This window comes from Drosophila elegans, unplaced genomic scaffold, assembly GCF_018152505.1.
Source record: "Drosophila elegans isolate 14027-0461.03 unplaced genomic scaffold, ASM1815250v1 contig_149, whole genome shotgun sequence".
Classification (NCBI taxonomy): domain Eukaryota; kingdom Metazoa; phylum Arthropoda; class Insecta; order Diptera; family Drosophilidae; genus Drosophila; species Drosophila elegans.
In genome coordinates, this window is record NW_024545513.1 from 12,312,168 (window position 1) to 12,336,846 (window position 24,679).

Below are 24,679 nucleotides of genomic sequence, written 5' to 3' on the forward strand. Positions count from 1 at the left end.
CAAGCAGACACGTGAACTACGAGCTAAGAAATTCTACAAAATACTTTTGGCTTTAAGAACTTAATTGGCTTATTTTTTTTTTCTGTGCTAAAAATCTAAAAAAAAAATTTTGTGAGCTACAGTTTTGTAAATATAACCAAATCAGTGCTGTAAATCAAGTTTGACTAGAGTATACATCGAGCTGCAGTTCTCCAGGCGACCTAGTCGCAAGCAGATCAAGTTACCAGGTAAGTCTACACCCCACAAGTCATACAATCCGTGCCAAGGCAGTGATCGATCCGATACGATCCGTCCATTTAGATCGATCGATAGATCGCTCGATAAGCTCGGTTTCCGAAACGGCGGTACACCTGGAAGGGAAAAACAATTACGATCGCACCCATGAGGTAGCCGTGTTTGTCTTTGCTCTAGCTCTAATTTTAATTTAGCCAAAAAGAAAAAAAAAAAAAAGGAAAGAAGGGACGTAAGTCCCTAACCCCTAAAGACAGAGAGATCCAGATCCAGATCTCGGGGCCCACAAGAAAAAGGGGTGGTGCGTCCTCTAATACATTTAATTTGTTGCTGTGTTGTTTTTTTTTCCCCCTCAACTTCTTTTTTTTTTTCTACCACTACCACCACCCCGAGCTAATCCTCCGGGCACAAGTCACACACACACACCGTGCGAAGGATCTTGGGCTGGAAAGAAAATATTTTTTCTGCTCGCCTTTACCGGCTGCCCTTGCTCGTGCAATTTCGCCCGGCTTTTCATCTTATTCTGGGGCTGGGGTGACGTTTATGGATTACACGAAAATCCATTTTCCATCTCACTCTCGGCGATAGACAATGGCCAGAATCTCTGGGACGATCCTTTGAGGAGGCCCCTTTTGGCATTGCCATGGGCATTGGCTTTGCCTTTGCCGATTGCCGCATTTTTGCAAAATGGCATCATTATGCTGGGGCGTAATTGTTGCACGCACACACACGCACAGCTAAAAAGGAGGATCGAGGATCAAGGATCGAGGATAGAGGATCGGCGATCGGCATAGAGCATCCTCGGAAGGACTCCTTTGGGCAACAAGAACCCGCTCAATTTTATGGTTGGCAACCGCAGCGCAGAAATCTGTTAGGGAAATTAGCATAAGTTTAATTTCAATTTAAATGCAAACCTGAAATTCGCAAGGACAGCGGCGAGGCAAAGGAACTCGTTTGCCGCAAAAACAATTTGCAAACTTCCTGCTTTGTCCTGCACTTTGTTTGCTGTTTGCCAGTTCGCCTCCTTCATTTGTTGCCGTTGTTTTGCTGCCTCGAAATTGTCTGGAAGAGTTCCCAAAAAACCAAGAACGAAGGACAGCAGAAGAGTGGGAAAGAACGAAACCAGATCGGAACCCGTCGCTCTGATCCCCTTGTTTGGCAGCCAGCTGCTTAGGACCAAGAGCCAAAACCAAGGCCCAAGGACCAAGGACCGAGGACCGAGGACCTTTCCGAGCAGACCCGATTTGCCAGCCAGATCCGGGAAATCATCGAGAGAATACTATTCTATATCAGCAACAAGCTATGACCAACAGAAGCTAAGAAAAAAATCGCACGATAAGTGGCAGAAAGCGTAAATAGTAATATTTACTAAAATTTAATTTTTCTTGGATTATTATATCAAATCTATAATTAAATTAATTTCTCTACTTGACAATATATTGTTTTCTACGGTTTTATGAATTCAATCAAATAGATTTCTATTAGTTTCAAATGTATTACATCTTTATATATATATTTTTGTATTGCTTATATAATTATCCTGAAAATATCGATACAATCCGATATTCACTAATTCCTGAATATTTATAAAATAAAATTTATAAAATTTGAAAAAAAATCTTTAAATAGCTTAAAATGTCCCAGGAATAAACGGAATACCCAGTGTGTTTTCTCTTTTTATATACATACTTCCCAAATTAGACTTGATTAGTCTAAGAACTCGCAGACTAACCAGGTATTTCCTTTTTCTGTTGTCCTTTCCAGTAGGGACATGCCAACCATGACACGGATGCATCGCCACTCCAGTTCCAGTGCCGTGGTGGAGGAGTCGCGTGGGCGGCGCCGCGGAGTGGGCGTGCCGGGGGCAGGAGACGCCAACAAGGAGAACTTCGGGGTGCACTATGTGAGCAGTCCCTTCGGCAATGCCAGTCTGATTGCCCTGCAGGATCTGAGCAATGTGCACGGGAAGAGTCCGCAGCGCAGGAGTTTCAGCGAGGGCAGTGGTCCCCGGCAGGCCACGCCCCAACTGGCCGCCCTTCGCTGTCTGCCCAGAACCACCGGCGGTGCAGGGGGTGGTGCATCAGTTGTTGCTCTCGAAGACTCTCAGCTTTCCTCATCGCGAATGGGTGACACCACGCTGGATCGCATGCTGGATGCCATAATCGAGTCGGCCCGAAAGGAGGTGAGATGTCCAAAGCCAACACTGGGCAACACCACAAGCACCGCCGCCTCGGCGGCATCCACCATTCTGGTGGATAATGGCGAATGGAGCGAGACCAGTGTCCACGAAATGGAGGTGCGCACACCCACCCACTTGAAGCGGCAGCGGGTGGTGCGGCGCAAGAATCCACACAAGACCCACCAAACCACCACCAGCCAGGCGCAGAGCCACCACCACCAGACCAAAAAGATGGAGCAACTGCAGCTGATCCCCAGCACCAAACGCTGTCTGAGCTTCTCATCCAGCTCGGCTTCGAGTGATTTGGATGAGGATGAGCAGCAGGTGGCCAAGAGGAGTTCGCTGGCCTCCTCCTCCGCCTCCGCCTCCTCCTCGGCCACACCCCCCTCCCACAGTGGCGACAGCAACAGTGGGGCTGATTTGGATTTGGAGGCAAGCCAGCGGGGCAGCATCGATGTGAGCATTGCGTACGATGCCAAGGAGCAGCAACTCAATGTACATGGTGAGTTCCAGAGGGCCCAGAAACCAGAATCCTAACTCATATTCGCTTAAAATTGTTATTAATTCTCTGTGGTCTTAAACTCTGTTAAAAAGATGCATAAAAGTATTATAACTTTATTATTTTAATATAACCACTGAACATTCTTTGAGAAACTACTTCTAAATTCAATGAAAAACCATAACTAACTTTTAGCATAAAAATAAAATAAATAACCTCTTCAAGTTACATTTCCAAGCCTTCAAGCATCTCAATAGAATTTAATATAGCCAGTGAATTGAATTTTGTTTCCCAGAATAAACCATTAAAGTAGAAATAGTAGCCAAGGGCAAGGTATAAACCGTCCAGACGCAACTCAATTTCGCTAAATAGAATTATCAGGGGAGTCGCTTGGCGGGATTTCAAGCTCAAGAGATTCATTACCCAGCTCACCGACTAATTGCTCCTGCTTTCTCCGCCTTTCTCCGTTGCAGTGATTCGCTGTCGGGACTTGCAGCGTTCCCATGACAGTGGCAACGGCAGCATAAATGCCTACGTCAAGGTGTCGTTGTCCGGCGGAATGCAAAACCAACCACCCGGCGCACACTGCTCCGGGAGCAGCCTGAACTCCGGATACCAACGCACCGCCGTCCATCGGCACTCGGGTCGTCCGTACTTCGATCAGCGCTTCAGCTTCCCGATTCCCAGTGGCGAGGAGGCCAATGGTCAGCATCTACAGTTGGCCGTGTGGCATAGGGATCGCCATTTAAAGTGAGTACGAGTACGGTCGAAAGCCAAGAAAACAACAAGAAAGTAACCCCTAAATTTAAAGAGTGCACGTTGAAAAATACTACTAAAATGTAAGAATTCAAATCAGTCTACTTATGTTATTCAGGAGTGGCAAGAGTTTTGCAAAAACCCACACACAAACTGGATTCCAATTAATAATTAATTATAATTAAAATTAGTACAATTTCGTTACTATCCAAAGTTTTTACCCATAATTTTCCAGATCTTAATAGTTCTTAAAAATAATTTGTTATTTACCACAACCTAATCTAAATTAGTAACTAATTAATTTTAATGGGTAATTTTCCTAATCAGATTAGTTCTAATGTTCAATTTAACACAATCTTAAATAGATCTTTTAAATGAATACCCATTTAAAATGAAAATAATGAAATCAATAAGTAATTTTCCGTATCATAATAGTATTATCATTCAATAAATCCAGTTAGCAGTGCTAGATAGCTATAAAATATGACCAGATTGACCCCCGTTCGATATCCGTTTTTTGCGCGTGCCATCATCGTTCGCCGTTCTTCGTCCTGTTGTAAGTCATTCACCCCTAAACGTTTATCGGTGGCAGTTCTGGAAGGGAATGGATTAGATGTGGGAGGGGGTCCTACTCCACAGACAGGCAAAAGACCAAGTCTGGTTAATTGTGGCGCTCTTCCTGGCCTCGTGGCACCTCCAGCGCCTTTCGCCATTCGCATTTCTCCTTTCGCCTTTCGCATGCCTAGTGCATTTCCTGCACATAAACAAGCGCTCGGCCCTCACCCCCTGCATTTTCCAGCCTTCCAGCGCGGGCGCAGTGGATCGGGGACGCCTTTCCAGCGACTTTCCCGGGCTGACCTGCGCCGCTTCGTGCTGCTTCTCGTTTGAAGCATTTTCCCAGCTCAGTTCCCGTTACTTAGTCCGAGTGGCAAGCTCGCGTGAAAAGCGACGAACAAACGGCGAACGGCAAAACGGCTGGCAACGCTCGAAAAAGCAGGAAATCGAGGCAAAGTAAGCCTTAAACAAAAATATATTCGCTGCGGTAAACAAAAATGTTTTTAACAAATATCACACTTTTTGTTTAAATTTTTTTGAAGTGTTGTGTTTAATTCTAGTGCCCAAAAAGTATGCAACGAAAACTTATATAATGGTGTGTGTGTGCCTGTGTGTGTGTGTGTGTGTGAAGCATGGAATGTGTAGCATAATTTCGGGCATGCTGCTAAACAAATTGCGAACAGGAAGTGGAAGTCCTGCGTGTGTGTGTGTGAGTGTGTGTGTGTGCGTGCCTTGAAGTATCTGTGTGAGGCCTTTCCGCAACATGCTTCAAAGTTAATTAAAATTCAAGGACATTAAGGAGTTTAGTACTTGGGAAATAATAAAGGAGGTGGTCAGGTCCCAAGTTTAATGCCAAATCGATGCGAGCGGTTAATGCGATTATGCAATAATCACCAGCTCACGCACACACACACACCCCCCTTCCTGCCTTCATTCCTTCCTATCTTGTTTTTTTTTTTTTTTTTGGTTTCCTTTTTTACTGTCAGCAGCTAATTGAAGTGGCCAACTAACTAAATGTACACCCGGGAACCATATCACCTATTTCATTTCCCTGCCTCACACGCACCTGCCTTTGGTTGCTGGCCATGCATAATTTACCATCCACCTCCGAGTTGTGAAAATAGTCTAGGCCAAAGAGGAACGTTTTAAGTCAATTTACAAAACGACTGGCGGCTGAATAATTTATGGTCAGCTTTTCGGCACAACGTGGAGGTGGTGGAAGTACGAAAAGCCAACATTTTTAATGCACCTCCACGACTGACAGTTGCGATTGCAATCGCCCCCAAAAACAAAAAATAAAAACAAAAAAAAACACAAAAAAACATATAAAAACCCCCGGACTCCGTAAGGAAAATCAATAAAAGTGACCCAAATACGCGCGCCAACTTCAGCTAAAGTGGCCAGTGGAAGAAGCAGCAGACAGAGCCTCAAGCCACTGTCATACGCCCCACTTAGCCACCCACCGAGCCACCCACCGAGTCACCCACTCTGCCTCCCACTGAGCCAGCCAACAAATTGGCCGGGCCAAGCGCATTTCCGGGCCACATGTAGTACGGTTATACGTACTTTGTGGCATGTGGAAATGTGGAATGCGGCAGCAGCTTAGGGCCGCTAATTGATTTATGTCACGTACGACCAAGGAAACTAGGTGCCACGGATTGGATCAGCTGCGGGCGGGCCATCTTCACTCACGTCTATATAAATAGACAATGTCCATCGGACGTTGCAACGTGACGCAAACAGACCGAAATAGGTGGTTTTGGTTTTTGGTATTATCTAAACGCAATTGCGAGGGGCCAAGGATTTCGGCGGACCAACAGTTCATTTATATTTAATGGCCGTATTAGTTGTCTCAGTTTGTCAATTGCCTTCAACATGACCATTTGATCCAATCATCTGCATTCAATAATTCAGGGGACTGAAAACCTTGAAAAGTTCTCAAAAAGGAGGCTAAATTTAGTCGAAATTTACAGCCCCTCATTAAACTAGCTCTTACAACATGAATATAAATTTCTTAAATCAATAATGGACTTCAATCAATAAGGTTATTAGCATTTAGGCTAATATATCGTGATTTTTTATATATTTATAGATAAACGAAACTTATTAAAATAAATTATTTATTCTTAATATTTAACAAATAATGACTGTGTATTTTTAAAGTCTATTTTAAGAACTCGTATTTATAGTGGTAATTTTCCTTGGAACACCTCAGCTGATTTATTGTTTTCCCATTCATTTTACAGACGCAGCGAGTTCCTGGGCTGCAGCAGTTTTCCACTGAATGAGCTAGTGCATCCTGAGGCGGGAATTACGGCCGGATCCTACAAATTGCAGGCGCAGGCATGTCCTCCGCCTCCTAATCACCGCCAGAGTCAACCCAAAGCCAACGCAGGCCAGGATCGGAAGCAGGATCAGGATAAGCATCAGGACGAGGACGAGGATCATCTGGAGAACTTTCCCGCAGAAATGGCAGCCGCCGCCACAGTCACGCCCCAAAAACCCGCAGCCACTGGATCCGGATCGGGATCGATTTCGGCTGCTATGCCACTCAACGACGAGGTGATCAGCATCAGCATCGACAGCATGGGCAAGGAGGATCCGCTGCTGCCCCAGCAGCCGCAACAGCCCATGAGGCTGAGCAAGAAGGCGCTCCACCAGCGAGACGCCGACGAGAATCTCTTTCTGCGATTCCTCGAGCTGGATCCCCCGGCGGATGGCAATGCGAACAGTACAACCCAGGCGGCACCGACGACGGGCGGCCAATCCTCGGCCTCGAAGGCCAACGAGAGCAATGCCAATCACCTCAACGGATCCACCGGTCGCAGGCAGTCCACCATGCCAAACAGTGCGGGATCCAGCGGAGGAGGAGGAGGAGCTGGCCGCCAGCAGCCAGGTCGAACGCCCTTCACGATGACCAAAAGACTTACGCGAACCGAGGAGCGGGGCTTTGGATTCTCCATTGTTTGGACCCATCCGCCGCGCGTGGAGAAGATTGAGGCGGGACTGTCGGCCGACCGATGTGGCATCCTGCCTGGCGACTATGTGATCTTTGTGGACAAACACAATGTGGTCACGATGCCCGAGGCTGATGTTCTGAATTTGATACGATCGCAGGGCTCGTCCTTGACGTTGGAGATATTCAGAAGGTCAGGCGCGGGCGCCACAACAATCACCACGGACCTGAGCCACCACCAGAGCAATGCCAATGTGAGCGGCAGCAGCAGATTGGGCATGGGCATGGGCATGGGTCTCGGCATGGGTGTGGGCGTGGCGGTGGGCCTGGGCAGCGAGGAGCACACGCTGGCCACCACCACCACCGGTACGACCACCGTGATGAGTCTGCAGCGGACGGCCAGCTCGAGGATCATCCAGCCGGTGGGCAACAGCCTGAGCCGACCGGCCACCGCCTGCTCGGGAACCACCTCCTCCATCGAGGCGGCCAAGAGGAGGCTCCACCTGCCACAGGTCACCTTCAGCAAGGAGGTAGGCAAAGGTGTCTTCGTCTAGGGATCATTTCTATTTAATATTATTATTTTTTTGCATTTTTCGTGTCTTTGTGTACATACTTATCTGTTAAGTTTTAATGTCTAAGTTATCGTGCCATGCTGGTTATCATTACTATTATCTAATTATTTATCCATTTTTTTGCCTAGCCAAGGCCTCTAATTTGTTTGAGAGTCCTTAACGCCCTGCGACCCCACACAACGCTTGACAATAAAATTTTTTTTCCATCCCAAAAGCTTTTGAGTTTTGATTTTTTATTGGTTTTATACAAAATATATGGGCTTTAAACAAACATTTATTTTTAGCCCTAAGCTACAATGCATTTTTTGACAACCATACAGTTATCTCTTTCAATTTACCATGTTTCAAAATGTAAATGTAATTTAGAAGGGAAATCAAATGTTTTATTTTTAAACTATCACATTTATTTTTTTTTATTTCTTTTTAAATCATACTTGTATATTAAAAATGTATAAAGCAGCTAAAAACCATTTCATTTAGTGTTTAGATCTTTTATTTATATTTAAAAGCTAAAGACACTGCTAAATATGCCATAAGAGTTGTACCACATTTTTAGAAAAATGCTTACCATTTTGTGACTACAAAAGACTATGTACCTTTGTTTTTAATATGCTAATAAATTTCCAAGCTTTGATATGGTTAAAATTGTATTCAAAAGAACCAAATAATTGTATTCCTTTTTAATGTCTTTTCTTTAAGCAAAAAAGATTGTTTATATCGTCTAAAAAAGCCAAAGAAATGTATATTTCATTTTTACATTTAAGGTTTTGTTATACCTCTAAAAATAGCCAATCAAATTTTAATTTCCTATGGCGAAGCATTTGTTTGAAAATTTGTTTGAGCTGTTGAATTTGTGACATTGTTTTCCTGCTTTTAGTTTAAAATAATACTCTAGAATTCTATTAAAGCCTTTCCAAAGCCGCTAACTGACCCCCTTTGACCCTTCTTAATGCCCCGCAGTCGATTGTGCCCATCACGGACAACCGTCGACGCTTCCTGCTACAGCTGATCAGTCGAGAACAGAACTTCACGGCTGCCCTGCACTTCGGAGTGGAACGATTTGTGCAGCCGCTGGTGGAGAGGAAGGACTTGATCTCGCCGAACGATCATCGCACCTTGTTCCAGAACATCGACGAGCTGCTGCGGATTGCGGAGGACATCCTGGAGCAGTTGTGCAGCAGTGATCAGCAGGATCAGGAGCCGCAAATGAACTTCGCGTCGCGTGTTTACCTCTCGAAGACCACAGCCATTTGTGCTGCGTACAAGAAGTACTGCAATGGAATCAAACGGGCAGACTGCGTTCTGGTGAATAAGTCCCGACAGACGGGGTCCGAGTTCATTGCTTTTATCACGGAACCGGCGGTGCCGCGTAAGAGGCCCGATCTCACCATGTTCATCCATCGACCGCTGCAGCATTTCCGGGAGATCCTCAAGCTGATGCAGTTGCTCGCTGGCAATTGCCATGTGGACACCGAGGAGCACAAGAACTTCAGCACGGTTATCAACGAACTGCAGGCAGCCTATCGCGAGATCACTGTGAGCAGTGGTCTGATGGAGCCGCTGGGCGAAGGTCGTCCGCTGCTAACCCTCCAGGATCTGGAGTCGCGGATGGTCTTCACCAAATGCAAGCCCTTCACGTTGGCCGTCCAGGGTCGCCAGTGGATCTTTGGCGGCGACTTGTCCCGGGTCGAAGGGCGTTCGGTGAAACCCTACTGGACCCTGCTCTTTAGCGATATCATTGTGTTTGCCAAGGTCAGTCGGGATCGAGTGCTGTTCATCACGGAGGAGCCCATTCCCATTGCCAATGTGGTGGACTCCTGTTTTCACATGCGCAAGAAAAGTGAGTGAGAGCTGTGATTTGTCCTGACCCTGACTTGATTGCCCTCGACTTTCCCCTTGCAGCCACCGAGTTCCGTCTGACAGTGGATCCCAATGGACGTCTGGCGGAGAGTCCCACGGGCTACTGTGCCCCCGATCTCACCCGCACTCCAAAGCGAGGAGCCCGCCGCAAGAGCCTCATTTTGAGGGCACCCTCGTTGGAACTCAAGGCCGTCTGGCAGAATCTGCTCCAGCGTCAGATGTAAGTCATCTCTGCAAGGGTTACACCAGCCATAAAATACCCATGCTAGTCTATTCTTAAAATAATTCATAACGAATATTTTAAGGGGTTTGCCACAGAAATCATAGCTAAAGAGGTGTCTAAAAGTATGCAACAATATATTTTAATCGGAATTATGAAACATTTATTCTAGACTACGTTTTTGCCAAGTTATTGATTTATATGCCGTTTTTTATCACATTTTCCAAAGATTTTTCAAAAGATTTTTTTGATATTGATCTTTTTTTTAATTTATTTGCAATATAAGTAAATATAAGAGGTTTTAATTATATTAGAATTTTGGAGCATAGGGTATTATTACTCTCTAAAGAAATTACAAACAGAATGTAGTCACTTATGCTTCAAATATTCCCCCAGATTTCTAGTTAATGCCGCTCTGGGCTCCACGCCTTTGTCCAGTCCCTTGGACTCGCCGGATGTCCTCAACACATTGGTGCCACTGAGCGATATTGGACTGACCACCGCCTCGATGGGATCGATGAAGCTGCCCTCGCTGGACAGCATCCACCTGAAGCAGCAGCAGAAACAGCAGGTGCGTCTCTTTCGCAGCAAGCGTCTGGACAGCGGCGATTCGTACGAGAATCTTCAGCGGCTGGCCAGTGCGGTGAGGCACCACTGTGCCAGCACCACCACGAGCAGCGCCACCCAGACGCAGTCGCATGCCCAGCCGCCCCTGTGCACCACCTCGCTGCCCTCGCGCACCACCTCGCCGGCCCGAAAAAACCACCACCATTCGGGTCACCAAGTGGGTGGTCATGTGGGCTCGGGTTCGGTGCCCAATGGAGTGGGTGGTGGTGGTGGTGGTGGTGATGGTAGTGGTGGTGGTGGTGGTGGTGGTGTTGGTTTGGGTGGCTCATTTTTGAGCAGCAGCGCCAGCTTGATCCAAACGCAGTCGCAGGTCCACACCCAGACCCAAACCTCCGTGCTGTCCCTGTCCAGTTGCAAGTGCCTAACGGCCATTCCTGAGGTCACTAGTGAACCACCACCGCCAGCACATCCCTCACAGAAACTCCTCGAATTCAGCCTGAGTTCGGTGGGTCGTTCGTTCATCGATGAGTCCATTGGTGGCGCAGTGGTCGGTGCTGGGGGTCAGGTATCGTTGACGACTCCAGAGACGCCCACACCGAATATTTCACCGACCACATCGCAGCCCTGCAATTCGGATGCCTTCTCCAATGATTTCGTGGTGGCAAAAGCACCAAATATTCCCCTGGCTGAATTCGGGGGATCCTGGGATCTTCTAGAGCTCGACCTCCAGTTGCACGAGGTCAATTTAGATCCCTGCTACGACACGGATGTGGAGGAGTGCATCTTCCTGGGCGACGACGAGGTGGTCGAGGGTCACGGACACGTCGAGGACAGTGACGAGGAGGAAGAGGAGGAAGAGGAGGAGGAGGACGAGGACAGCGTGGTGGTGGACGATCCCTTTGGCATGCTGCCCACCAGACCAACGCCGCCGGACTCGCTGGACCTGTGATTTGACTTCTGGCTGCAGTCAGACCCCCCCGTTAACAGCCCTTTGCCGCACAATCTTTGAATCTCGACGAGCTTACTACTCAACTATGTTACCACTGATCTAACCAAGAACCTAACCCAACCCCCCTCTTGATATCTTAATCTTATATCCCGCTCAATCGCCGTTTTGCTCTGCTTTTGCCTCAGCTTTTGGGCCAAGTTTCCCATTCTCACAATCGAAACTCTTTCAGTATAGTGACAGCATTCTCTCTTTGGAAGATTGGGGATTGACTTTGCCAGGATATCAGAATCAACAGTATAGTGAGATATATACAAGTGACACCCAAATAGCGAAAGATATTAAAGAATATGCCACCTGGATATAAAAATATTTTCAACAATTCGGAGAATTGAAATTACTATATTGGTTTGCCTATTATAAACCGTTTGAAGTGATTTCGTACCTCTAGGGATTTCTTTTTGCTGATGTTTAGAGGTTTTCCAAGGTAGAGAAAGTTATCCAATTCCTGACATTACTTTAAATGTGAAAGCTTTTTAGATCCAGGCGATAAGCATATGCTTTTAATTGACTCTTATTGCGAGTGAGAAGTGACAATTATCCAAGGAAAATTGTACATAGACATATAGCCATCGCTCTCTACGTGTTTGTATCTCTGTTGTGTATTGTATATACTCGTGTATTGACATCCATACCATATAACCCTCCCCAGTAAATGGTATTCGTTCCATCCAAGTCGATTTTGAATCGAGTGTAAATAGCAGTAAACCGTTGGAGGACAGCAGAGACGAAGATTCGATGACGATTGTATGTGTGTAACGCTAGTACTTAGCTCTTTTTAGTAATATATATATATGCGATTGAAACTTTTTTGCCAATCCATCGAGAAAAACCGAAGAAAACTAAACAAAAGAACAAAAAACTAAACGAGAAAAAACCCAAATGAAATTATACTAATGTTAATAATGCTTCCATTTTGTAGCCAAATTGAAAACCTATTGATTACTGTTATTGCTGTTGTTATCCTATATTAGCCTAGTCCTAGTTTATCCCGACTTTCCCAAAATTCTCGACACGGATCGGATCCTCCTCGTATGCTAAGTTGAACCATTAGCCAAATTTCTTGTAGACTCGCTCGATTACTCGATTTACCTAGTTAAGTTAACTCCATTGGCCAGAACAAATTGAATCAAAATCTTAATCAAAATCCAAATCCAAGTTGTATATATACTACTTCCCTATAAACAGACATCCGTATATATATTTACATAGTATCAGTATGTGTATCTTGAACTCGAACGAAATTTTGCTCAGTCGGAGGACTTTTGGCTGGATGGCACACCATATTTGCTACTTTTATGTATCTGATCGATCTATCGATGTCAATTATCTATGACAAGCACTTTGTTGCCTTTGAAAACCTATCTTCAAGCTAACCACAAACATACATTTACGTATTAGTATATAAATCTGCACTTGATTGTCTTTGCACAGTGGGACGAAGTAAGCTGAAGTGGAAGTAGTTTGTAGGAATATTATTTATAGACATTAACTAGCATTACCTAGAGAACTTTTTAACTTAAACTCTATCTTTTTACCCTTTTTTGATTAGATTATAATATTTAAGTGTTACAAAGTTTAGTACTATTCTTACAAAACCCACAATTTATCATCCATTTACAAAGTTTTAAAGTTGAATCACATTTCTTAATGCTCTGCTATTTGGTCCCACAGTGCGGATTCGGTTTTGTGCAATAGCTATCCAGCCAGAAGTTTAAATATACCATACACACAGACAGACACACCAACAAAGCAACACCCACACAGATACACCCACACACACACCTGCACACAGACATCTATTGCAAATTTTAACTGATTGTTGATTATCAAGCATACCCCGCGTTGTCTTTTGCGGTCCGGTTTTTGTGTGTGCCTTGAGCAGTAAACAAAAAATAATGTGTATATTATATATATATATATATATATAAATATATATACTATTTAGATTCATATTCATATTCTGTAAACTTTATGTACGTCTAGAAGTTTTCGATTTATTGTTTTTCGACATTTTACATAACACGAGAGGATCGACAATCGACTATCGATTTATCGAGCCGTTTGAAATTGAGATTGCGAAGAGAAACGATGAATTCAAATAATAATAAAAACCAAATGATTCTTTGACTAAAAACGCTTGTGATGTTATTTTTATTTCACTTAAAAAACACTAAGGAAAAGAAAACCAAAAAAAAATTAAACCAACTAGTAACCCACCGAGCACTCACTGAATTACCATATAGATCCTGGTCAATCCTGCGATACAAGGAAAAAACAAAAATCTTTTTCAAACAAAGAAAAAAAAGATGAAAACAATCGAGAGCCAAAATTGAAAAATTAAAAATTGTGATGGACTCAATTTTAGTTTTAAGTTCGAATTGCTTCTTCCTATTCTCAAAACTGATTTCAACTTCCATTGCTTATTAGTTGTTTATTGTGTGACTGTACCCGTACCTCTTTACCGTTGTCTTGTGTCTTTTATATAACTTTTATCGTTTGCAAAGTCCTTTAGTCCCATTTAAACCGAATTTCATAGTAAGCCAAGAGCAAGCGTTTTTAATCAAAGATGGACTGAGATTATTGTTTCCGTTCCGTTTCTCCGCTTCGCAAAAAAAAAGAGTTGTCTCAGCTAAAATCAAAGCCAACTGCAAGCCAAAAAGCAAAGTAAAGACGAACACAAAGCAAGGCCCGAGCAAAGCAAAAGCAAAAAGCAAATGAGCCCATCACAAATTTTAATTTGCCAAATGATAGCCGGGTGGCAGTGGGTGGTGCTGGTGGTGCGGTGGTTAGAGCTCAAGTTCAAGGTCAAGCTCAAGGTCCCCGGGTCCAGGTAACGTATTATTTATTTTATCCGACATTTTTTCAGCAGCGCAACAACCATGCCCATGCTAACGCCCACTCCGCCGGAGGAGTAGCCACCGAAAGATCTGCAGATCGATCCCACGGCCACAGCCATGGCGTCCATGGTGGTCACGTGGAGCAGATCGAGCTGCTGATCGACGAGAAGTGCCGCATTCTGAACAAAACGGGCACCCCCAAGTCGAGTGCTCTGCACCTGGCCAACTGGATGAAGGGCCAGCTGGACAAGCAACAGCAGCAGGCCCGCCTGGCGGCCATTGCGCGATCGCAGGAGAACGTGAGTGCCGAGGACGAGCAGCTGATCTTCAACAGCGACAGTGAGCAGGACGAACGAATCACCTACTGGACGCGTCAGCAGCTGGAGAAGCGCACCAAGGAGCTGAATCTGGCCAAGGAGAACGGCGCCCTGTCGGCGAAGCCCAATTTCGGGGGAAAGCGATTGAGCGGCGTGGAGGAGCTGAGCATGAGCGCCACCTCCGATATATACTCCACGTCAGAGGCGGAGGGCGTGACCAGCGTGATCAGTCAGTCGCACAGCACCACATCGGACAGCCAGGTGAAACGGGGGGCTTGTACGCTAATTGTTTGCCCCAAAAAAGTATGCTATGAAAAACAGGATGGTCCTTCGAGACGGATAGCTAGCATTTTAAGGTTTCTGGTAGATTCAGACACATTTAACTTATGTATGCTAGGAAAAACTGGATGGTCCTTCGAGACGGAAAGTTACCGATTTAGAGCTTCTGGTAGACAGATTCAGACACATTTTACATATGTATGCTAGGAAAAGCAGAATGGTCCTTTGAGATGGATACTACTTTAAACATTCAGTAGAAAAACTTATCACACATTTCACTTATATGATCTTTTGATCCATGTCAACCATGTAACCTTTCTGGGAATCAAAAGACTACCCACATTTAAAAAAACTGATATTTGATGCTTTAACATCATTTAAGTTTCGTTGTCAATTGAAATAAGCCGACCTACATCAATATGCTAAAACCTAATGCTACAATTTAGTTGAGAAAATTCACCCATTTGCTTAAAGACCTGCCTGCTTACTTGTAGTAGACCACGCTAACCCTGCTTTTTCTCCCTACCAACTTCTTCCTGTTCGCCTGTTATTCTCCACTGCCAGATCACCGTACGCTCGAGCCCCATTGTACTGGACAAGCTGGCCGTCTGCCGCCACTGCCACAAGAATTGCCAACAGAGCGGACCGGGTGGAGTGCGTCCTGGCGGCGGCCCAGGTGGGGTGAACAACTCCAGTTCCGCGCCCGTCCTGCTCTGCACCTCTCTGAAGGTGCAGCACAGCCAATCCTCACCGAATCGCTGTTGCAAGCTCAACAATGGCATTCCGGGGCCTGCGGAAATGGTTAGCCCAAGAGCGGGCAATCGAACCGGAACTGGTAGCGTGACCAGCATGTCCAGTAGCACCATTACGGGGGAGCTGTCCTCCAAAGTGGTGGCCAGCAGCAGTCGCCGGGAAACCGGTGACACCGAAAGCGATGTGGCCCAACTGATAACCGACGAAATATCCCAATCCCAATCAGAGGCAACGGATGACAGCGTCGGTGCGATGCCCAACAGTAGCAGCAGTGCTGGCGAAGGATTCCCACCACCACCACCACCAGCCAGCAGCAGCGGCGGCAGCGGCATCCCCAAACTACGTCATCTAGATCCACCAGTCACAGTCACAACCACATCGCCCATGCCCAATGGTCACTGCTCCGCGGGCGGAGGTTCACCCAAGCCATTGCCACCACCACGTCGCACCCGTATCGTGGCCCAAATGTGCCAGGAACCACTTCGGCCAAAGGCCAACCAGCAGGTCAAGGCCATTGTGACAATTACGGAGACGGCCAGAATAATGCGGAGCAGTCCAACGAGGGGATCAGTGACGGGTTCGGTTTCGGGTTCAGTGAGTGGTGGTGGTAGTGGTGGTTCCCCTGCCAAATATGCCGCCTGCCATTGCCGCTGCACTCCGGAGGACTTTACGCATGCCCAACTCTCGCCGGATAAGATGGAGCACCAGACCTGCAAGCTACTGGAATCACCCAAACAAACGGCCACCAAGCTGCAGCAGCAAAAACAGGACGATGAGCAGTTGTCCATGATGCTCATCGGTCTGGCTCAATTTGCACCGGCCGCCAAACTTTGTGGCCAGGAGAGGATCGTCGTCAAGGAGGAGATTGGTAGTACACCCACGATAGCTGTGGTCCCACCCACCCCCGACTCGGTGCTCACCAAGACCAGCACTCATGTTTGGGACAACAGCGGCTGCTCCTCAAATGGCGGTGGAACCTCAACCACCAGCACCGCCACCACCACAACGAAACAGCCACGGCAGGCCATCATTGAGAACATACCGGAAGATTCGTGTGATGAGAGTCCTTTGGACGAGGATCCACCCTATCGACCCATGAGCAGTGCTCTCCGGCGATTTGGCACCATGTCCAGCTTAGAGAAGCTACCCTCCGACGATCGAATGGACGAGGCCGATGAACTGGACGATGATCTAGATTCGTATACACCAAATGGCCACGACGATGCCGATAGTCCTCAAAACGCAGGTGAAGATGACGACGAAGATGCGCGGTCAGATCGAGTTCTAGTACAAAGCGTCAACGATTTGGGGGGCGCCTCGAGTTCATCGGGCGTGAGGGTCAATGGCGAGGTTCTGGCCAGTGGAGCGTGGACAAATCGGGCCGGAGCCTATGTCTCCGACAAGATGTCATTCTTTGAGGAGTCGCGGGCCTTTATAGATAAGTACTTGGGACGCTGGAACGCCGGCGACGCGCAGCAACAACAGCAACAGGGAACCGCTTCGGAGACGGACGAGCAGATGGACGAGTGCACCTCGGGAGCCACCAGCGGCGAAGAGGTTTGGGGCACACCCACCAGTGGCGGGGATAACGATGATCAGGACATGCAGCTGATCAATTCGGAGAACACGCATTCGGTGAGTTGTGTATTTCTATCTTCTATCGCCCGCTATTAAATTAATAAGTACGAACGTATTTGTAGTCGCCCACCAAGTCAAGTACCTCTTTGAATGACGACGATGACACGGAACTGATGATGGACGAGCTGTTGATGGCACCTCCAATGACGGCCAGCACAATACGGGGATTGCTGCCACGGTATGTAGGTTGAGGAGCAGAAATTCCGGGTTAATTCGGCACTCCGAGAGCCAAAGACACGACCCACCAATAGTCACACACAGCTGGTAGAGAAACCCTAGGCAGTCGGACTCTCTAACTGTTGAACAACCATAAAACCGAGTATCTCGATATATATCTACCATATTTAGTATAGCTTAGTCTAGTGCCTCCATTGATCCTATTGTTAATAAGAATACGAATTTTCTTTTTTTCGTATACTCCTTTGGAAACTTTCTTTTCGTAGCTTTTACAGGTGTTTATTCTTTCGTTTCCATTCGTTTCACACACTCACACACACACACACGTATGTCACCCAATCCTAAAATCGATTCGAACCAATGTCATACATTGTATTCCTATCTGTAACCTTTATGTATACTATTAACTAGTATTGCTCACCTATTTGCGGGCTTGTCTTAGACCTAGTCATAGTCATAGTCAGGTCGATATTAAGGGGAGGGGGGTCATATCTCTGTAGCCTATCGCTCTATATTTACATATATTGTATCTACCGACGTATGTACTTATAACTTCAACTAAGTTTTGCTCAATTCAAAATTGATATATCATTTATGCCATCGACACACAATCAACACATCGATCGACTATTGCTAAATTCCAATTGAAATTCGTTTGCATACGCCATACACACGTATTATCGAAATCGTATATCGTATATCGTATCCGTATATCGTATATCGACGTAGACGTCGCCTTGAGCCCCTTTTTGAGGAGGAGACGGAGAGCGACGAAGAGAAGACGCAGCAGGACAGCGATGACATCAAAAAGGTGGGTCGTTATTACAGCAAATCCCAGACTCACGCCCCAAAAATCGAAATGCCACTGTACGAGTATTTCGTTCCAATCGAAATGCAACCGTGTTCAGTGCTCGCGTTCCGTTCCAATTCCGCATTCCGCTGCATGGCAAACTACTGCGAACGGCGGGCAACTGTACCCAAGCACCGGCAGGGATTTTCTCCCATCTGCTATAAAACTTTTGATATAATCTACTTGCATGTAGCTCTAGTCACTCAATGAACTAACCTTTGAATTGACCTTGGCTTGTCTTTCTATTTTATTTGTACTTTCATAAACCATCGACTGCAACTCGATCATCTCCATCTTCATCGAACAACCATCACCACCATCAATCAATCAACCAATCAATCAATCACGCTAACATGTTTTAACTTTGTATGTGTAAATTGTAATCTTTTTGCCTGTCTGCTCATTGTGTTTTGTAAATCGTTGTTGCTAAATACAAATACTTGTACTTGCATAGAAGGTCGTAGTGAAATTAGTGAAGCTTTAGCCCATCCTGCAATACTGCGAGCTCATCAACATCACACGTCCGGACAGGACTGACGACCAACCGCCACCTCCGAACTAACCCAATCGATATCGATTTCCGATCTGGCCCTCAAAATTCCGTACTCTAACGAACCAAACGAACCATCACCATCACCGACACCACCACCTCCTCATCCACATCCACATCCACATGAACATCGAAGGGCGGCGCCAACCGCTAGCAGGAATCTCTATCCCAACCAGAATTGATTAGTTGAATTCTATTCCCAACAATTGGTAGGGGGAAGCAACGACCAATGGCCACTACCTAGAGGATTTGGCTGGAAGTTCAAGCGACAGCGAGGAGGCGGCGCTACCAGTCCCGCCACCAGTTCCTCGGCCAGTGGTGCCGGATCGGGAGGAGGATCCGTTGGAGGCGGACAACCAGGACTACCAGGAGGATCAGGAGGATACACACTCCAGCGTGGAGCGACTGCATCCGAATCTGGTTACGAGTGCGATGGGGCCGCGTCCCTTGCTCACCACCCGCCTGCTGCCCACCACGGCCATCGATCCTCAGCCGCCGGTGGGCCCGGAGTATCTGGCCTCATCCTGCGAGTATCTGCTCGATCAGCGCCCCTCGAGCGGATCAGGACGCGAGTCCGCCGGCGGGATCGGAATAGGGATCGGGATCGGGATCGGGAGCATGCCATCCTCTCGGCCGACGCCTCCCTCTCCGGCGAAGCCAGCAGTGACGACAGCGATGCCGACCGGGATGATGATGATGACGATGACGACGACGACGATGACCACGACAACCACGACGACGACGATGACGATGACGACGACGCCGAGTCGAGCTCCCTCATCGATTACTACAACAACCAGCAGCGCGAGCGGCACTACGAGCTCCGGCGGCAGAGCCAGCGGCAGGCCTCCGAGATTTGTTCCGCCGCCGCCGCCTCCACGTCGCTTGCTCCTCACGCAGACCGATCTAAGCGCTGCCCAGGACAAAACGGTGAGTTCATCTACTTTTAAATCGGTCCAGCACAAAAAATAGCTCTAAGGCGCACATTTATTCTTTTTAAAAAGAATTTTAAATAGTATTTAATAGTATAATAGTAATGGCATTGGAAGAGCTAGTTTAAGTTCACTTTACTGCAATGTCATTTTTGAAAACATGGAAAACTTTATTAAAATTAAAAAAAAATATATTAAAAATTACAGAAATTACAAAATAATAGAGTATTTATAGAGAATTACATATTAAGGTTTCAGAGGTATGCCGCTTTAAAACCGGATCTAAATTGGTCAAGTTATGGAATTTGAAAATGCAGTTTTGGGTCTTTATAAGCAACCCATTTTTCTGAAATTCTCAATTGGTTGTAAACAAAAACCGACACAGAACTAAAAATTCAACTTTAAATAAAGATGATTAGAGAATGAAATTACAAATGTAAGAGGCATGCTTTAGTTGTGTGCCGACAAAAGGTTAGTCAACAAACAAAACTAGAACATTACAACTTTTTATTTTTTTTTAATTTTAGGAGCCACCTCGAAGAAAATCTGGCGCTACTGCTGACAGTGGCTCCTCGGCGGCTGTCGTCGGCGCCGCCAGTGCTTTGGACCCAATCGCTACCGGGTCAAGGATAATGCCATCAACGCCGATTACCAGCAGCTCGGCGGCGGCGGCGGCGGTGGGAGTGGCGGTGGCGGTGGGTCCAAAACGACCGTCATCAACGATAATCGAGACCTGCCTGCTGGGGGCACCCAGGCCCGCCTCAGCCACTTCATCAGCAACAGTCTCGAGGATGGCAAAGCCGATCCGCCAGAGTCCCACCACCGCCAGCACCAGCACCACCACAACCACCACCCACCATCATCCATCGCAGCCGAGGGCGCAGATCAGCCCAGCTGCAGTGGCATCGGCACCACCGCCAGCACCACCACCAGACGCAGCCGCTGCCCCAGCGCCCCACGTTGGATGCGGTCTAAGCCCAAGGCTGGAAATGCGGCTGGCCCTCAACCACGACATCCTCGGGGACGAGGACTTGATCTGCTACGAGCCTGGTCCCGATCTAACAACTATTCTGGGGTGAGTGTGCTGCTCTTAAAGGCAATGAAAATACAGGGGAGCCGTTATAAATAGATCGAGCTTTTTTGATGAAGTCATTGTTAGGCCCTGAATCTTCAAGAAATATTAAACAATCCATAACTTAAAGTTTATAAATACAAAAACAGGATTAAACAGGATTAAAGTTGAAAATATAGAAAATAGACTATAATTTAATGCTGGCTGTAAACGGTGCAGCAGTTGTGTATATGGCATTTAATTTTTGATTATTGAAAAGCTGCTGCTAAAGCTGGTAAAGAAGTTCTAGATATAGAAGATATACTATATTTTAGAGCTGGCTGTAAACGGTGCAGCAATTGCGTATAGGGCATTTTATTTTTGATCGGTTAAAAGTGGCTGCATCGTTTACAACCAGCTTGGGTTGCTAAAGCTGGTTAATAAGTAAAGCTAATCCCCTTTGCAGGCACGACCTCTCCACATTTCATCGTCTGACGGGTCGCGATTTATTGAGTCGTTCAGCCACGAACCGGGTGCAGCCAAAAGAGGCTGTCATATCGTACTCTCAACAACGCAACTCAAAGATGGACACGCCGACGGTGAACCGCCGGCCCCGCCCCCTCTCAGCGGGCGCCTTGAACAGCAGCAATCACAGTCGCAGCAGCAGCAGCCACGGCAGCAGTCCGCTCGCCGGTGGTTTAACCCGTGCCGCCGTCGAGCAAATGGGTCCAATGCAGGTGGTGCAGCCAGGTGGTGGATCTGCTGGTCGAGTCGGCGGCGGGAGCGGAGGCGCCGGCGACAACAGCACCGCCTGCAGCTCCAGCAGAGGCGGGAGCAAATTAGGCGATCTGGAAATCTTAGCGAGACGCGAGAAGATATACTCCATGTCTCAATCGAGGAGTGGCTGTCGAGTCAGGGAGACGACATCCACATCCACAATGTCCGCACCGATGTCGGCGACCATGAGTACGGGCACGACCACGACCACTCTGGTGGCCATGGCTACGGAGATGCGTTCGGGGATGGACTCGGCGAAACGCGACTCTTCCTGGCCCAAACGAGCAGCTGCAGCAGCCTCTCTGACGAGGACGAGGAGTACTACTTCGATGGACGGAGCGGGAGCCATCAGTGCCACAGTCACAACAACAATGACTGAGGAGGCATTCCTCGAGACCGAAGTGGGCAGATCGAAGCGATTGTGAGTATAAAGAACATAAAAGTGTGTACTGCTTAATCGTGTATTACGATTAAAATAAAAAATAGTAAAAAAAAAACAATGTCGTTAACCCGATTGCAGAATGAACTTCATAAAGCGCCGCAACTCTGAGATAACCGCCAGTAGCACCAGCAGCACCCCCAACTTCTCCGACGGCGCCTTTGGCGAACAGCCCCATCCGAGCCATAGCCAGAGTAGCCTTCTTCTCCAGAAGCTGCCGCCGGGTCAGTCGCAGGCTCAGGATTCAGTGGAGATGGCCCAGATGTCGCCGCGCAAGGATAACGTAAGTGAACTATTAGTATCTTAAAACAGTCTTTAAAAAATCTGATATCTTTGATATTATGCACACATGCATACTACTATCTACTAATCCTTGAACATTTCAACTGGTTTCAGGACAAGCCATCACTGAACCGCCGCCTGTGGAAGCAGATCACCAAACGCCGACGCACCAACTCCGTGTCCCAAATAGTCGCAGGCTAGGGAGGGAACTACCACAACCACAACCACCACCACCAACCGTCTATCACCACTTTCCCCTCTGTTACTGTTACTAACTGTGTTCTGTGGGTAGATTTTAGCTAAGCATCTAAAGAACGTCGTTTCGCGATGAGCAGTGATCGATGATCGATAACCATTTGCACGGGACAGCCCGTCGATAGGCAGTAATCAACTGTAACCATATCACGGTGAACTTAGCGGGCTGCCCCACTGAAAGAACTGGCAAATTGCAAAACCAAACACTTAGTAGTACATTAAGTTTTTTGATACGACTTTGTAGCTAGCGAATCCCCCGGATCGCACCGATCTCGGGTAGCTCTAGGCGTCCAATTGCGTCCAAAAACGATAAGCGATAAACGATAAATGATAAATGATAAAAAACGATTAAAATCGATTCTCCTGCCAGCAGAGCCAAGGAACCGAGTCCCAGCCAAATCAGATATAGACAACGAATGGCAGTCAGTTGGTAATACTGGGCACACTCACTCACTCCAAAATAGGCAATATACATAGACATTTTAGACATTTAAAACATAACACATAACACTTGCAGTCCAGCCAAATGAATTAGGATCTAGCGGAGTTCGTACACTGACTATTTTTTAGAGATCATGATTATGTCTTATAGCTTAGCAGTTTCGGGTTTATGTTGCGGGATTGAGACATTGAAATTGCCTTACGTATCCAATGAACTATTGTATGGGTAGCTTAACGTAGTTGTCTTTATACACATAACATTTACAGCCTCAGCAGTTCGTAGTAGTCAGTCGTTAGTTGTCGGTCGTAATACAATTTTTAGTACTTAAATTCCACGTTTTTCTCAACTATTTACAAACGAAACTTTTGCATCAGCTAGATCGTATATATACATAAATATATAGGGAAACTTGGTAGTTCATTTCACATTGAAATTGATATTGAAATCGGAATTAGAATCGGAATCTGAATCGAGGAAACGAATAGCACGAAAATTGTTGAATGCAGCGCTGAGCTGGGAAAATGCTAACAAATTATACGAATTAATAACAAACGATCAAGTACATTTATCAGCTTTAATAGAAAATCTAATATATATACATGGATCTAAATAGTTCTAGATATAGTTATATAATTGACATATACGAATTACTTTTGAATAGTGAGTACGCGATCGAGTTATTAGGCATTTATCACTCACATTCACACGAGGCATTCATTGATCCAGCACCGTTTACACCACGTGAGATATTCAGTAATTTACTTTGTAACCTCAGACACACACAATGGACTATAAGTGTATGGCTACCGAGAGGTATACATAACGTCTACGCCATACATTGATTTTTTTGGTCGAAATTTGTATTTTAGCAGAGTAGTAGAGTGCAGAAGTGAGTTTCTCTTGAAATTCGATAAGAAATTCAATTATTTAAAGAACAAATTCCAAAGACAAGCATCTAAATAAATTCAATATACAATAAACCAAAATCGAATGCATCACTATTGTGTTTTTTTGTACTTCGTATTACAGTCCCTGGGAGCCTTTATGTATTCGTATACGTTCGTATATTTCTAGCGTGCGAAGGCAAAGCTTTCAACGTGATCAACAGCTGAAATTCAATTGAGAACCTTGTGTTTTTATTGACGAAGTTTGTGTACCCTTTCTGATTTTAGATTTTATGATTTTATTCTTGCACTTTTAAAATTATAATAGCGTCTGACTTTTGCAACAAAAAGTTAAAGTCTGAACTGTTGGAGTTTTGTATTGTTGGAGTTTTTTTAGATTTCATTTTTATTTTGATATTTTAGATTTCATAAAATTGAAATTTATTTTATGGTTACATTATTCAAAGAGAATTCAAATTATATATATTTATTTAGATTACATATTACATTTTTCTTAAAATTTAAATTTATGAAAATACGAATATTTTTCAATGGGATTTTAATTTGATTTTCCATAATTATCATTACTATTTTTTATTTATATTTGAGATCCTTGCTAATTTGTACAAATACCTCTAGATAGCCAATTAACTTTTACCGCTCCTTCAATGGAACATGCTTTATTTCTCGATTCGAAATTCTGGGTGCAAGGGGAGTTTCCTTTATGGGGAGGGTGCTGCAACAAAAAATGTTGGTCAAATTAATTGTAATTCTCGTGGAGCTGGGTAGCCGGGTATTTGGGTAGTTGTGTA

At 45.7% G+C, this 24,679-nt stretch overlaps 1 protein-coding gene across 7 annotated transcripts; it reads left to right on the forward strand.

Annotated features, from left to right (window-relative positions):
- LOC108137138 lies at positions 1-23,967 on the forward strand. Of its 7 annotated transcripts, XM_041709774.1 has the most exons (17): positions 1-227; positions 1,996-2,912; positions 3,383-3,659; positions 6,467-7,706; positions 8,709-9,588; positions 9,651-9,828; positions 10,225-10,399; positions 14,271-14,819; positions 15,402-17,225; positions 17,291-17,406; positions 17,672-17,680; positions 18,135-18,216; positions 19,019-19,735; positions 20,265-20,812; positions 21,255-21,986; positions 22,086-22,287; positions 22,401-23,967. In XM_041709774.1, the coding sequence occupies exons 2-17, from the start codon at positions 2,003-2,005 to the stop codon at positions 22,485-22,487; spliced, it is 8,526 nt and encodes a 2,841-aa protein (XP_041565708.1). In that variant the 5' UTR covers positions 1-227; positions 1,996-2,002; the 3' UTR covers positions 22,488-23,967. The 7 variants fall into 7 exon arrangements, with proteins under 7 accessions (XP_041565708.1, XP_017114180.1, XP_017114181.1 ...); XM_017258691.2 differs by lacking the exon at positions 17,672-17,680 and having other exon boundaries at positions 22,401-23,966; XM_017258692.2 differs by lacking the exon at positions 17,672-17,680 and having other exon boundaries at positions 14,274-14,819; positions 22,401-23,966.
- Positions 23,968-24,679: the final 712 nt, after the last annotated feature.

Excerpts from the sequence above, each read along its gene's own strand:
- LOC108137138 (XM_041709774.1), top strand. The coding sequence starts at position 2,003 with ATGCCAACCATGACACGGATGCATCGCCACTCCAGTTCCAGTGCCGTG. Across the intron at positions 9,829-10,224 it reads AATCTGCTCCAGCGTCAGAT|ATTTCTAGTTAATGCCGCTC; the intron begins GTAAGTCATCTC and ends ATATTCCCCCAG. Across the intron at positions 10,400-14,270 it reads AGCAGCAGCAGAAACAGCAG|CAGCGCAACAACCATGCCCA; the intron begins GTGCGTCTCTTT and ends ACATTTTTTCAG.